At 42.1% G+C, this 16,032-nt stretch overlaps 1 protein-coding gene and 1 pseudogene across 2 annotated transcripts; both read left to right on the forward strand.

Annotated features, from left to right (window-relative positions):
- The first annotated feature begins 2,572 nt into the window (after positions 1-2,572).
- Positions 2,573-12,418, forward strand: LOC147354344 (uncharacterized). 2 transcript variants are annotated; one of them, XM_086353848.1, is made up of 5 exons: positions 2,573-2,706; positions 2,811-2,944; positions 5,811-5,937; positions 6,957-7,055; positions 9,689-12,418. In XM_086353848.1, exons 2-5 carry the CDS (start codon positions 2,837-2,839, stop codon positions 11,065-11,067), a joined length of 1,713 nt encoding a protein of 570 aa, XP_086209974.1. In that variant the 5' UTR covers positions 2,573-2,706; positions 2,811-2,836; the 3' UTR covers positions 11,068-12,418. The 2 variants fall into 2 exon arrangements, with proteins under 2 accessions (XP_086209974.1, XP_086209975.1); XM_086353849.1 differs by having other exon boundaries at positions 2,693-2,944.
- Positions 11,068-11,849, forward strand: LOC147354345 (uncharacterized; annotated as a pseudogene).
- Positions 12,419-16,032: the final 3,614 nt, after the last annotated feature.

Genomic DNA, 16,032 nt, shown 5'->3' on the forward strand with positions numbered 1-16,032 from the left:
TATTGTTTCCCGCTGGTGAGCATCTTTCATTTGCCTCTTGCCCTCTAAAAGAGCAAGCTGCCCCACCCAGTTGTGGCGCACAGGCTTAGTTGCCCCAAAGCATGTGGAGTATTCCTGGACCAGGGATCCAGCCCATGGCCCCTGCACTGTCAGATGGATTCTCCACCACTGGGTGGCCAGTCTGTTTAGCCTTTTTTCCTTTTGAGATGCATATATATTTTTCATTGGCATATAATTGCTTTACAATGTTGTGTTAGTGTCTGCTGTACGACATCATCAAGCAGCCGTAAGTATACATAAATCTGCTCCCTCTTGAACGTCCCTCCTGTGATCTCCATTTCACCCTTCTGGTCAGCATAGAGCACCAAGCTGAGCTCCCTGTGTTATACAGCAGCTTCCCACTAGCTAACCTGTTTTAACCATCAGTTCAGTTCAGTTCACTTGCTCAGTCAAGTCCAAGTCTTTGCGACCCCATGGACTGCAGCACGCCAGGCCTCCCTGTCCATCACCAACTTGCAGAGTTTGTCAAACTCATGTCCATTGAGTCGGTGATGCCATCCAACCATCTCATCCTCTGTCGTCCCCTTCTCCCCACTTCAATCATTCCCAGCATCAGGGGCTTTTCAAATGAGTCAGCTCTTCACATCAGGTGGCCAAAGTACTGGAGTTTCAGCTTCAGCATCAGTCCTTCCAATGAACACCCAGGACTGATCTCCCTTAGGATGGACCGGCTGGATCTCCGTGTAGTCCAAGGGCCTCGCAAGAGTCTTCTCCAGCATTTCAGCCATGGTGGTGTATGTATGTGTGTCAGTGGGGCTCTTTCAGTTTGTCCCCTTCTTCTCTTGCCATGTCCACACACCTGTTCTCTATATTTGTGCAAATATTGTCTTCACAGATATTTATGGAATCTAAAAAAATGGTGTTGATGAACTTATTTACTGAGCAGGAATATAGGCGCAGAGGTAGTTCTTAAGCTTTTGGATGTTAAGCTTTCAAGGCATAAAATACATGGACAATCATTCCATGCATTTTACTAAGTGAAAGAAGCCCATTCAAAAATGCTACAAAAAGTAGGAAGTTTACAAGATGACATTTTGGCATAGGTAAATGTCCATATGTGCTCAGTTGCGTCTGAGTCTTTGTGACCCCAGGGGCTGTAGCCTGCCAGGCTCCTCTCTCCATAGATTTCCCAGGAAAGGTTACTGGAATGGGTTTCCATTTCTTCCTCCAGGGGATCTTCCTGACCCAAGTATCACCTGGAGGTCCTGCATCAGCAGGCAGATTTCTTCCCACTCAATCACCTAGGAATCTAGTAGGAAATATAGAAGAGATTAAAAAGGTCTGTGGTTGCCATGGGTTTCAAAGGAGGGACTATGAATATCCTAAGTCTAGAGAACTTTCAGGACCTTGAAATAATTTGTGTTAAACTGTTGTGATGGACACATGTTATTATACATTTAACCAGAGGTATGGAGTGCACATCCCTAAAAGAGAAACATAAGGGTAAACTAAAGAGTTTATCTATTTACCGTCCATGTAGATTCATCAGTGGTAACAAATGCTCACTCTGGTGGGGAAAGGTAAGTAGGGAAATTGTCCACGTGTTGGGACAAGAGGTATATGGGAAACGTCTATACCTTATTCTCAATTCTGCTGTGAAACTAAATCTTCTACCAAGTTGGTACTGGTGCATGCACACTGAATATTTTTTAGAATATATAATATTAGAAAGATGGACATGCTTCTATCTTTAATTTTTCCTTAGTCATTATACTTTAAAGATGTGAGAAAATAGAGTTCTCTAAATGGAGCAGACAACAAACTGTAGCAATTGATTCATAAAACCTAGAAAAACACACACAGGAAGTAGAACAACAACGTTCTCACGTCTAAATTCATGTGTAATGTAACTTATGACAACACCGATCATTATTTCCTTGGTTGGTCATCAGATAGCATTTAGGGCATCATTTTCAAAGGCATTTGTCTCTGCCCACACACACTGTTAACCTAGCGTGTCCTGCTCAGTTCAGTTCAGTTCAGCTGCTCAGTCCTGTCCCACCTTTTGCGACCCCATGGACTGCAGCTCGCCAGGCCTCCGGCTGCCTCTGGTTTATTTTCAAAGAAAGCCTTGATGGAAACACCTCTAGGCTCCTGGTCTCTGAAGTTGGAGGTGCCACACCTGCAGAGAGGTGGTCACAATGCAAATCATTTTGTGAAAACCTGTGTCCCCAGGCTGCAGAGGGGGGTAAAAAAACTAAGGGAGATCTGTGGGAAGAATTCTGCAAGTAAAGCCTGGCAGGAACCCAAGACCCCCAGGTGATTCCCACCAAACACTCACCGCTCCCCTCCCCTCCCCCAAGGACACAGGCACAGGTTATGGACCACCACACCCAGCCTAGAAAGAGCCCCTCCCCAGGGAATCAGGTTGACCTTTGCTTCTGGAAGTTCCCCCCCTAAATCCTCCCTTCCTGTGGTCTCAGTTGTGCCAAATGTGAGGTTTCCCTCAGGGCTCCTGAATGGGGGTCTTCCTCTTGCATTTCTTCAAAACCCTCATAGGCTGGGTCAGGTAGCCAAGAAGTAGGGTCCTTTGTCTCTTGTGAATTGTTCTGCGGCCTGCTCTCTGTAATGCAAAAAGGAAGGACAGGAACTATCTGGGAAGATCTGCAAATAGAGTGGAGCACCGGGATGTGATTAGCATATCAGGTTAGTCTTGATTACCCACTACAGCTCAGGAACACAGAAAGTCAGAAAAGAGCTCAGAAAAGGGTGAGAGAAACAAGAAAACCCTTTCTTCTTTTTCACTGCAGCAGTTGCAGGTTAAACGGCTATATGGATGCCTTTGAAGGTATTTTCTCAACATGCAGATGTGAGTTTGAGACGTAACATCCCCACAGAAGACGCAGAGCAGGAGGAAGAAGAGGAGGAAATGGCAGCTTCTCAGGTAATTGTCCTGTCCTGGGTCTGGGGCTGTGTCTGCTTTTCCTCCTGAAATGCCTGAACTGAGAATCTGCAAACCTTTAGTTCTCTGCTTCTAATTTTTCTGCCTGGAGTGCTTGTTATCATCTTATCCCCCTCGCCTTTTTTTAATAGTGAAAACCAGCTCTTCAGGTTTCGTCTCCCTCGTGTTCCAGAGCCTTTTCTCCATTGTTTGTATCCTGGCTTTCTATAGAGCATGATGAATTCTCAACGTGAAATAGTGACTTTCAATGTTGAATACATTCCCTTTGTGAGCGATCAACACAGGGAGGCACTGGTACCAGAGATTCCCATTGGGATGTGGTCTGGTGTTGGGATCTTAAGGAAGTTGGGGAAATGCCGTGATGAATTTACATGTGGATGCAATTCAGCTCTCTAGAACAGGAGTAAGAAAATACCCTTGTTAATAGAATGAACTCAGCATTCCAGAATTTTTCAGAAGTTAAAGTAGCAGAGACAATCCTCTATACCGATAAGAAAAATATACTAATTCAATGGACTATTAAGCTACAGATCATGGGAGGTATATAGGAGGTGGAATTTGCAGAAAACTGACATTTTTCATGATAGATTGAGATCATGGTATTCCTAATATTGCCCAAATATCTGGCAGTGATAATGCATTTTTCCATGTACTCTTACCCCGTGACCTCTGATGTTCACTGGTCCAGGTGCTTCTGTGAGATTTCCACACTATGAAATTTATTTTTTGTGTGTCTTGAACAAGGCTCTTGGAAAGAAAAAGTGATGGATATGCCTATCACAGTTAAAGAGGAAATGCCGTATCTTCTTAGTTGCTCTTTGCTTTGAAAAATGAACACTGTCAGCTAAAACAGATGCACAATTTGAGAGATGTGAATTAAGTTTTATTTGGGGCAAAATGAGGACAGCAGCCCAGGAGACAGCACCTCAGATAACTCAGAAACTGCTCCAAAGAGACAGTGGGGGAAGGTCAGTCTGATTTTGGTGAAGGGGGAGTTCAGTGCAATCAAGCACTTACTTTACAAAACGTTTTCTGCGGGTCGTGAGGAACTGAAGTCATCATTTAGTGGTTTAGTGCTTTTCTAGATATGAAGAGATACAAGGATTGGGATCATGAAAGCAGTTCCTGAAAATACCTAACTCTCTAAAGACCTGTCCCACCAGATTTTCCTGGAGCAGAGTGCCTCAGTCCACCCTGAACTCCCTCGAGGGGATTGAAGTCAACAGTTGCAGCACCATAGGGTTCATTCTCCCCAGAGGCAGATGGCGAACGCCCTTGTTGAGTCCCCAGCAATGCTCTTGGCAAGTGCCGATTTGTAGTTGACAACACTCATGTGTGTTTAGTAGAGATGCTGGGATTTGGGAGTGTGGATTTTCATCATTCAAGCCCAGGTCTGATCATTTCCAGTACACTCCACACTCACATCACAGATAAGTCTCATCACATTTCTGTATTTTCCAAAATGTTTATAAGAATCATATTAGTGCTATTCTATGTTCAACTGTGTTAAATTTTAAAATATAGTTCCATGCAAATGGTAGATTTTTGAGGAAATTAAAAAATTCACAACCAGAGCTGTCTATTTTTTTTATCATTGTGTATGTCTGTACCCTAGTCTATTTTAAAACATTAAAATAATATCATCCTCAAATATTTATGTACATTTTCAATCAGTTAAAAATTATCCTGATTTTATTGACATGACAATTTTTCTCTTACTAATTAATAAGTATATAGTCCCATTTTAGTGTATGTCTGTATGCATGAACATGTTAACATCATTGGATTGATTTTTTTCTTTTTTGAAGATTCCCTGAAGCAGGGAATAGCTACCCACTCCAGTATTCGTGCCTTGAGAATCCCATGGACAGAGAAGCCTGGCAGGCTACAGTCCCTGGGGTTGCAAAGAGTAGGACACGACTGAGTGACTAACACTTTTCTTGTTTTTAGTATTATTTACAAATACAGAAATTTCTATAAACTTTCATTAGAGTTAGCTCTGTGCATTTGTCTGTGTTTTATTAAAGTCTAGAGTCATAAACTGAAGTAAAAGTTGCTGCTGCTGCTGCTGCTAAGTCGCTCCAGTCGTGTCCAACTCTGTGCGACCCCATAGACGGCAGTCCAGCAGGCTCCCCCTTCCCTTAACCTGTCGTTTAAAGAATGTTTGTTAAATATTTGCCAAAAGATGCTACAGCAACATTATTGATTTTAAATTATTTCTGTTCAAGATTCTGAAAAACTGTCAGAAAGATATATAGCATATACCAGATGGTTAAAATGATTGTTGTCGCCAAGGTTACTATCCTATCAGATCTGTAAAATTTGTAAAGCACTTAAAGTTCAAAGTTAAATATGAATTCTTTCCTTACTATTCTACTTCGTTGCTGTTCAGACATTGTCACTCATGGAGCAGAATTTTCAACATTACTAGTTCAAATAAGCTTGTTAAAAACGTGGCACACTGAGTCCACTCCAGAACACTTGGATCAGGAAGTGCTTTTAAAAAATATTTCCTGTTTCTTTTGATAGACAGTTTATCCTCTGTTAACTGAGTACAGCACTCAAAAATAAATATGCCAATGTTGATCTGATTATTGTATAATTTGTCTTCCAAATCAGAATAATTTCTGTAGTGGTTGATGGATCGTATCTCATCCTCTTTTCTTGGGGTTAAAAATGTGGTAGAAAATATTACTGTGTACAAATTATATTCATGTGTAACACCAGCTGCTGCTGCTGTAACACCAGACATTCTCCTAAATCAAAACCATTTCTCTTGTTGGTTTCATCTTGGGTCACATTAGGAAGTCTTCCCATGGCCACAAGGCATCTGTACTTTGTATTTCAGGAACGGCTGATATTCCAGGATGTGGCCATAGACTTCACCCAGGAGGAGTGGGAATGCCTGGACCTCGATCAGCGGGAATTGTACAGGGATGTGATGTTAGAGAACTACAGGAACCTGGCCTCCTTGGGTGAGGATAACTGCCTTCCAGAATCCCTTATCTACCCACAAGGTTTTGGTTCCTGCATTTCTAGAATGTTTCCTAGAATGTTCTGCTTCTTATAATAGTTTCAGATCCTTGCTTTCTATGGGAAAAATGGATTATTTATGAGTTGAGAAAGAAGACTTCATGATGATTGATTATGATTCTAACTTTTCCTTGATGTAATCTGCCTCCTCCTTCTAGGTTAGTGGTAATTCTGTAGGTTTTGTGGTATAAAAGGGTGCCATTCTCCTTTAGAAATCAGATTTCTACTATTACTTACTTTGGCCTTAGTAGTACTTGACTAGAATCTCAAGATCTTTTCTTTATGTATTTGTTAGTTATAAAAGTGCTTTTGATAAAGTATTTGGGGATATAATTTTCTGGGCTATATTAACATTCAACCATGCCTTCTCTAGAATGTTAATAATGTAATGAGCAAGATTAGAGTCATGATTAGAGTCATGTTCGACTCTTTGCGACCCCATGAAATAGTCTATGGAATTTTCCAGGCCATAATACTGGGATGGGTAGCCGTTCCCTTCTCCAGAGGATCTTCCCAACCCAGGCATCAAACACAGGTCTCCCACATTGCAGGTGGCTTCTTTTCCAGCTGAGCCACCAGGGCATGTTAATACAGCCTAGGAAATGATGTCCCCAAATACTTTATTTCTGGGCTGTATTGACATTCTACCACGCCTTCTCTGGGCTTCCCAGATGGCACTAGTGGTAAAGAACCCGCCTGCCAATGCAGGAGACGTAAAAGAAGTGGGTTCGATTCCTGGGTTGGGAAGAACTCCTGGAGGAGGACGTGGCAACCCACTCCGGTATTTTTGTCTGGAGAATCCCATGGACAGAGGAGCCTGGCAGGCTACAGTCCATAGGGTGGCAAAGAGTCAGACATGACTGGAGCGATTTAGCACATGTGCCTTCTCTTCTCACTTGAATACATATTAGATCGGAAACTGATGAATCTCTAGCAAAACAAATATTCCTTTTCCTGATAGCAGGTCTTGTGGTCTCTAAGCTGGACCTGGTCACCTTTCTGGAGCAAATGAAGAATCCCTGGGATGTAAGGAGACTGGAGACACCAGCCATATACACAGGTAGGTGTGAATGGATGGAGCCGATGACTCAACGACAGGTCCCAGGATCAGTGAGGAATTCATCTTTTGTCATGTGGTTTGGGAAGATCTGCTTCAGTGGAAATGATTTTAGAGAAGTCTGGGTTTCTTTCTGTTGCTCTGTTGCTGTCATAGGCAGATATCACCTGCCCCATTCTGTCTCTTAAATCATTCCTGAATTCATGTCCAGTGATTACTTTTCTCAATCGCAGTGAGAACTGAAATGCTCTTGGCCTGTGACAACCTGAATGAATCTGTTACTATTCCATTTCTTGGGGGTCCTAGGAAAATGGCACTTTTCTGAAAAACTCTAAGACGCTCCTATTAAAGTTTGTTTCTACCTCTAGGTGGCAGTATGTGAGTGGAATTGTAGACATACTGCCACAGTTCTAGGAATACTGGGGACAGTGGGTTGTTTTTGTTTTTTGTTTTTTTTTCTGACTTATAATTTCTAAAACACTGGAAGCTACAAATATGATCTTATAACTTTTAAATTCAAGTAATTTCTTCACTGTATAAACCAAAACCTCCCTAAAGAGAAAGAATGCATATCTCAGGATTACTTCAAAGTTTCTGTTTTCTTCATATGAACTCATATGAAATAGTAAGTGTATTTGCCCCAATTCCTCAATGCTAAAAGACTTAAATATATTCAATTAACTCAAAGAATTTTCAAATAAATTGGCATAAGAGCTTAAAACATTTTCCACCATATTTTTAATGGTTTCAAACTATTACAATTTTTAGATAATATACTGTTTTTAAAATGTTCTTATTGGAGTCTAACAGGTTTACAATGTTGTACAGCAAAGAGAATCCATTTAACGTATAGATATCTACTCTTTTTTAGATTTCCTTCCCAATTAGATCTCCACAGAGCATTGATAGCATTCCCTGTGTTCCCACCATATTTTTAAAGTCTCATTTCTTAATTTCTCAAGAACAACTACTTTATTTAATTAATCTTGTTATCAGCTTCCCCAGACTTTGTCCTATATGTCCTCGCTTTCTGATTAGACCTACGTCAGTATGGTTTATGATTTTTAGATGGAAACATCTACTAGAACATGCTAAAGTAAGAAGTGGGCTAAAGAATTAGAGGGCACCTAGGGGCATCTGCATTCAAGATGACGTAAGTCAAAAAGTAATCATTAGACCGCCTGTCTCTTCTTCATTTAGTGGTTCTTGTAGCTTTTTGTCTTGCTCCTTCCTGTACACCATACTTCTTTGTCCTCTCATTTTGTCACATTTTCTGGGTTTGTGGTCTGTTCTGCAGGCTGCCGGATCCTAGCTCCTCTTGCTCTGTTGTCTTCCCCCTGGCGGGTGAGGTTGGTCCACAGGCTTGGACCATTAACCCCTTGATCTGGGCTTTGATTGCTGTTATTGTGACCCGAGCCTCCCCTGGATATTGAGGGGAGCTTCCCCTTGGCTCTGTGGCTGTCACTGCCCTGTCTGTGGTGGGATCTGCTCCCTGGTTGGTGGAGTCGAGCCCCCAGATCTGTTTCTTCACTGTGATTCTGATCTGTGGTCAAGGCAGCTAAGATTGGAGCACGCCCACTGGGAGAGAAGCCACCAAGGATTGCTTCTCTGGGGATGTTCACCTTGGGGTGTGCTCACGTGCTGTGAGTCTCCTGTGACCCCATGTTGGCACTGCTCTTGGCTCCCCCTCAACCATGGGCATGCTGGCACATTGCTCTGGTGTCTCTCAGATGTTGTTTTCACTGGAACACCAGCATAGATCCAGTGAACTCAGGTCCCAGAATTGCACTCATGGAGCTGGACCCACTGTGGTGCTATGGGGGCAGCTCAGACTCTGGCCTGGCCCCACCCCCTAGTATACAACCCCACAAAGTCTACAGCTGCTAAAGCTGCACTCCCGTGACTGGGGGAGCCCTGGTTGTCCATTCAGATGCTCTATACGGGCTGAGTTGACAAAGCCAATTGCAGGTATAAAAGCATGGTTTGTGTAACCGTGAGGAGAGACTTCAGTTTTTCTTCCTTTAACCCTGGGGCTCAGCTGAGCTTTCAGCTCCTTCTGTGTGTGTGGCCCACCCACAGGTGTCTGCTCCAGAGGCTGCCCCAGAGCGCAGGAGTCTGCTGATGGTGGAGGAGGTGCATGGGGGGAGGCTGTGGCTGGAGCTCAATAGAGCCCACTGGGGTGGTGGCCCTTCCTAGTGCTGGGGGAGGAGGGGCCAGCACAGGGCGAGAGGGGCTGCAATGGTGGGTCTTCCCTTTGGGCATCACTCAACAATGGCGCTCTGTGCTATGGTGGTTCAGGCTTCCTCCACAAGCGTTCCTGTTTATAGAACTCCTCCCTCTGTCCCATCCCCTCAGGACGTTTCCTCACCGCCCACAGCAGTCCTCTGCCTGGGTCTGCTCTCCAGACCCCACATTCCAGCACCCAGCCCTTGTCTGCACTGGTGGACACCCTCTCAGACTGGGTGGGCAGGGCTGGGGTCAGTACCCTGTGTACAGGTCTCAGTCTGTCCTGCTGCCACAGACTGTTGCCATGTTCTCTTCCCACAGAGAAGGCTCGCCTTCTGTCCCAACTGAGCTCGCACCAGCCCCAGTAGATAAGAATAGTAGATAAGAAAACTTTATTTGGTATCTTTCAGCTGTGTCTTCTCACAACACCCGTGGTTTGATGTCCAAGAATCCAAGGTTAGAAAATTTAATCCAAAAAGCAAACCTAGGAATATATGAAAGAGCTCACCTTGGAAACGAACATTTAATGAAAGACCAGGAATATACGGGGATATGTGAAAGATCTAGAAGATGTTCATATGGACATAAAGAAACTGAGATAGTTTCACACAAGGTGGACATTACTGCCAAAAGAAATGAGCAATGTGAGTCAAATTGTGGAAAACACCCGTTTCCATTATCAACATCTGCAGAGAAGTGTATCTCTTCAAGCAAAGGCTTCAATCATTTTTTGAAACGTACACATTCTCTGAAGGGAAATGTGGAAAATCTGGAAAGTCATCCAGTCTCTACTGCAAATACTCATTCAAACTACTCTGAACACGGGCTTCGATTACACATACATTCAAGCACGTCTGAAAACCAGAAATTTAAAAATGATGGGGAAAACTCACAATATAATCAGTTTGAGGGATCTGTGAGCAAGGGGTCATCATTCTTCCACCAACAGACAGTTTCTCTCTGTTCCAAAATGTGTCATGTTGATTATAATGGAAGAGAGTTAATCCCACCATCATTGTTCAATACACATCATGATACGGTTAATACGGAACAACTTCTCACGTGTAATAACACGAGTCACGCCTTAAGTAAGAGCTCTACCCGCAATAATTACAAGCATATTTACGATGGAGTGAGAAACCACTCATGCAATGAAAATGGGTATAAAACTGAACAAGACTCTAACCCTATGAAACATCAGGGACCTCAATCTTCAGACAAAGATTCTAAAAATAGTACATGTAGGAATATCTTTCATCAAATATCAGGTCTTCCACTAAATGAGAGTACACATACTGGAGAGAAGACTTATAATTGTGAATATGGTGATGTTTCTAATCAGTCTTCAAATCTCACTCAACAGCAGAGTATTCAGAATCCACAGAAAAGTTACAAGTGTAAGAAATGTGAGAAAGCCTTTACTAACTCATCCAGTCTAAGTAGACAAAGGAAAATTCACTCAGGATGGAAACCTTTCAAATGTACAGAGTGTGGCAACACCTCTAATCAGAATTCAAAGCTTGGTCAAGATCGGCAAATCCACACTGGCAAGAAACCTAACGAATGTAAGGAATGTGGAAAAGCATTTATGTCTTGCTCACATCTTAGTCGACATCAGCGAATTCACACTGGGGAGAAGCCTTATAAATGTACAAAGTGTGGCAAAGCCTTTAATCAGAACTCAAATCTTACTCAACATCAGCGAATCCATACAGAGCAGAAACCTTACAAAGGTAAGGAAGGTGGCAAAGCCATGTTTAGGTGTTCACATTTCAGTGTGCATCAGTGAGTTCATGCAGGGGAGAAACCAAACACATGTAAAGAATGTGGCAAGGTGTTTCCTTGTAGCTTACGTCTTACTCAACATCAGATAACTCATATGCAGCAGAAATCATACAAATGTACAAAGTGTGGCAAAGCCTTTAATCAGAAGTCAAATCTTACTCAACACCAGAGAATTCATACTGGAGAGAAGCCTTATAAATGTAAGGATTGTGGCAAAGCATTTAGACAACACTCATATCTTACTAAACATCAAGTAATCCATACTGGAGAGAAATCTTATAAATGTAAAGAATGCTGAAAAGCCTTCAGTCACTACTCAACTCTTGCTAAACATCAACGAATTCATACTGGAGAGAAGCCTTATAAATGTAAGGATTGTGGCAAAGAATTTAACCAGTGCTCAGGTCTTACTTACCATCAGAGAATTCATACTGGAGAGAAACAGTATAAATGTACAGAATGCGGGAAATCCTTTAGTCAGAACTCAACTCTTACTCAACACCAGCGAATTCATACTGGGGAGAGGCCTTATAAATGTAAAGATTGTGGCAAAGACTTTAGCAAGCACTCAGGTCTTACTTACCATCAGAGAATTCATACTGGAGAGAACCTTATAAATGTACAGAATGCGGAAAAGCCTTCTGTCACCACTCAAGTCTTATTCAACGCCAGAGAATTCATACTGGAGAGAAACCTTACAAATGTAAAGAATGTGGAAAAGCCTTTATCAAGCACTCACATCTTACTCAACATCAGAGAATTCATATTGGAGGAAAAACCTTATGAATGTAAGGAACGTGGCAACAGCTTTAATCAGAGCTCTCACCATATTAGACATCAGACAGCATGTACTGGAGAGAAACCCTAGTAATAAAATAAGTGATGGAAGAGGTTTGTCCTAAACATACACTTGAGAAAATACAAGACCATTTATTTAAGAAACATAAGGAATGGCATGAAAAAATGTAGAAAAGTATTTAATGAAAATTAAATTACATAAATACCAGAAATTGCACACTAGAAAAAGTGAAAGTCTTTCAGTCGTGTCCAACTCTTTGCAACCCCATGGACTGTGCATGGAATTCTCCAGGCCAGAATACTGGAGTGGGAGGTGGATCTTTACCAACTGAGTCATTAGGGAAGCCTGCACAATAGAAAGCATTTCATCAATCCTGTTTTTTGAAGTTCCTCTTCAGGAGAAGTATTGTAGACAGTAATCCATAGTTAAAACAGATAGAAAACTGATATTATGGATCACAAGGACGGGTTGGTATTTAGAAATGTACAATTATTAGCAATATATCTTTGTTTGTGATTATTTGAAAACCAAAATAAATGTTATTCAACTCAAATTACTCCATGCTGCTATGCTTCATTTCTAGTGTGTATGCAAAGTTATGGTTTTGATGGTTGCTACCTCAAAGATAAGACAAGGCCTTCTATTCTAGTGAGAAATCATTTCTATTTATTCTCCATTAGAAGATTAAGGACACAGTAATGTAACATGTACATCTAAATGGAGGTGTTAGTCATTCATGTCAAACATCCCTATAGGTCACCATGAGGTAAGTGTTCAGGGAGTAATTCCACATATTAAAGTACGATGTACATTTTCAATAGTTATGTCACTTGCTTTTTAAGGAAAATACAATGACAGTTCACTGAAATCTTGATGTATCTTTATAATATCAACAGAAGTCATGAATATTAGTTGCCATGTTTCAAATAAAGACATCTCTGATACCCTAGAAATGTATGGAAACCCCTCCCAGAAAAGTCATGTAATTAGTGTATGTCTTGTTTCATAAACGATTAGCCTCCATTTTGTAACGGTAGAAATCACCATTCTCAGATCATTGTATCAGAGGAATAAATATTGTTCTTTATGCTTGTAATCTGTATTTTATTCAGTTACACAGTGGGTTGGAAAAGGTTTGATTCTGACTGTGTGATATTACATGTTAATAAAACTGGATGGTTTCTTGTGAGGAAGTTGGTGTGTAATGAAGTGTCAACCTACCGGTTTAAGGTTGAAGGGAAGAATACCTAACAATAAACTCTTTGTTAGCACAGAGAGATGATATCTGTAACAATTAGTTTCCATACTGCCTTTAAGCCTCAAATATTTGGATATTTCCCATCATTTCTCCATTGTACTTTTCCTCCCTCTCTGTAACTTCTGGGACATTGTGATGATTCTAATAAGGATTATACAGAGTATTGTTGAGAGCCTCCCTGACTGCTCCGTGCTGTTGCTGCCTCAGTGTCTGTCTGGGGATCAGGCAGCCTGCAGGTCCTTGAGCTCACACCAGCCAGTCCTATGAGCACCTGCACTAGATGACCACCCACCTAGAGATCAGCAGCCTTGCTGAACCCCAGGGTCTACTGCACAGGCCCCCCCTTCAGTGACACCCTCAGAGCTCACCAGATTCCTGCTGCTCTTGGTTTGAATGGACCCATCCACGCTCAGCCTGGGGAGCCCACAGCACTTCACCCAAAGTCTCTTATAAAGGCCTGAACCTCAAATACTGGAGCTTTTTCTGCTTGATCCTAACCTTGACCTAAAAAATTCCTGCCCTAGAACCTTTCCTGAGAGGTCTCAGGTGTGCTGAGTGTGAGGGCTGAAACTCAGGGCTCCTGAGTGTGGGTCTTGGGGGAGAAGCATCAAAATAAACAGGGAACTTGCTGAAGACTCATTTCATGGCCCCTCTTCAGACCTCCAGATTTATAACTGCTTAGAGTGGGGACCTGACCTCAAGGGATTCATATTCACTGAAATGGTTCAGAAAGAATCTTTAAGTGGTTTCAACCTGGTTTCCTATCAAGATCACATGACCAGTGTTAAGCGATAACCTCCCCACAGAGTTCTCTCTTGGTCCTGTGGGAGCATCAGTGTGGTGTGTAGGAAGTGCTCCAGGGGCTTCTAAGGGATGGCGCGGGTTAAGGACGTGGCTGCTGGTCCATCTGTGAGAGCTGAGGCCTAGCTTCAGTCTGAGGAGAGGCAGCAGCGTTGGTCTAGCTGGATTTGGACCAGGGAAGTCAGCTCACATGGTCTGTGTGAGCAGAGGGTTAGGAGTTCTCTCTGAGAACAATCAAGAAATAAGTTCACAGTCTGGTCTCCAAGTAGGAAGAGATTGTTCCTGAATCTCTCCTGAGACAGCACAGGAGAGGTGGGTCTTTTTCAGCTTTTCAAGGTCCTCTGTAGTTGTGGTGGTTGCAGGTTAAAGAGCTGTGCCTTTGAAGGTATTTTTCCAAGATGCAGAGGTGTGTTTGCTACATAACATCCTCAGAGAAGACACAGCAGGAGGAAGAAGAGGACCAAAGGGCAGCTTCTCAGGTACATGTTCTGTCCTGGGTCTGGGGCTGTGTCTGCTTTTTCCCCTAAAATGCTTGAACTGAGGGAACCTGCAAACCTTTAGTTCTCTGCCTCTAAGTTTCTGCCTGGGGTGTTTGTTATCAACTTCTTCTTTTTTCCTTTTCTTAGAGTGAGGACCGGCTCTTTAGGTCACTTCCACCTTGTGTCCCAGAACCTTGTCTCCCTTGTCTGTATCCTGGCTTTCTATGCTGCTGCTGCTAAGTCACTTCAGTCGTGTCCGACTCTGTGTGACCCCATAGACGGCAGCCCACCAGGCTGCCCCGTCCCTGGGATTCTCCAGGCAAGAACACTGGAGTGGGTTGCCATTTCCTTCTCCAATGCATGAAAGTGAAAAGTGAAAGTAAAGTCACTCAGTCGTGTCCGACCCTCAGCGACCCCATGGACCACAGCCTCCCAGGCTCCTCCATCCACGGGATTGTCCAGGCAGGAGTACTGGAGTGGGGTGCCATTGCCTTCTCCGATAAAGCATGAAAAATTCTCAACCTGAATGAGTGCCTTTCAACTGCTGAAAATATTCCCTTTGTGAGAGATCAACAAGGGGAGGCCTAGGTTCTGAGATTCCCATTAGTATGTGCTTCAGTCTTGGGATCTTAGAGAAGTAGGGGAAATTAATGATGAATTTACATATATATGCAACTTCAGACATTTAGAACAGCATTAAGAAATTGCCCTTATGAATAGAATTAACTTAGTGGTCCAGAATTCCACAGGAAGTTTGGGGAAAAGAAGGAGAAAAGTATGAGACCCTTCTCTATATTGGTAGGAAGGAGTCACTCTTAAGTGTAGTCTTAGGATACAGAACATGGAAGTTATATAAGAAGTGAATTTTGTATAAAACTGATATTTTTCAGGATTCAGATCACTGCTAACATTTATCCCACTACACCTCACGTTCCCTGGTTCAGGTGCTTCTGTGATATTGCAAGTGTGATGTTCCTGCTTTTTTACTTTAATAAGGATTTTTGAAAGACTTGGTGACGTGTATAAACTACCAAAATTAATGTAGCAAAGTGTGCCTTCTTAGTTCCATTTGCTTTGGAAAATGAACACTCACCTGTGTTTAGTAAGGTTGTTGCAATTTTGGGAATGGAGGTTTTCATCACTCAAGCCCAGGTCTGATCATTTCTCTTAGTAATATACTCTGCACTCATTTTCCAGACAGAATTCTTATCACCTCTTTCTATTTTCTACAATATTTACAAAAATGTTATTATTTATGTATGTTTAACTGTTAAATCTAAAATTTAATTCAACAAAAATGATAGAGATTTTCAAAGGAATAAAAGATTCAGAACCAAGAGCTCTAAGTTATGTCATTATGTGTTTTTGCACCCTAATGTATTTAAAAAATACAGAATATTGCCACAAATAAATGATAAGATTTAAGCACAGAAATCTATTCCTGATTTTATAAACATGAATAATTTGTCTCCCAACTGGTGTATGTTTGTGTGCGTGAAAATGTTAACAGTATATGACATTTTTTCTGTTTTTTATATTTTTGCCAGTTTCCTCAACTGGTAAAAATCCATTAGAGTGGTCTCTTCGTTCAGTTCAGTTCAGTCGCTCAGTCAGGTCTCTGTGTTGACTTAA

The sequence above is a fragment of the Bos grunniens genome, chromosome 18 (assembly GCF_055505025.1).
Source record: "Bos grunniens cultivar Pamir isolate PY7600 chromosome 18, Bosgru_T2T1.0, whole genome shotgun sequence".
NCBI classification, from domain to species: Eukaryota; Metazoa; Chordata; class Mammalia; order Artiodactyla; family Bovidae; genus Bos; species Bos grunniens.

What these genes read in the sequence shown, in the direction of transcription:
- LOC147354344 (XM_086353848.1), top strand. Translation starts at nt 2,837, where the DNA reads ATGCCTTTGAAGGTATTTTCTCAACATGCAGATGTGAGTTTGAGACGT. An exon ending in AGGAAATGGCAGCTTCTCAG is followed by an intron (nt 2,945 to 5,810) that starts GTAATTGTCCTG and finishes TTTGTATTTCAG; the next exon opens with GAACGGCTGATATTCCAGGA. An exon ending in GACACCAGCCATATACACAG is followed by an intron (nt 7,056 to 9,688) that starts GTAGGTGTGAAT and finishes GGTATCTTTCAG; the next exon opens with CTGTGTCTTCTCACAACACC.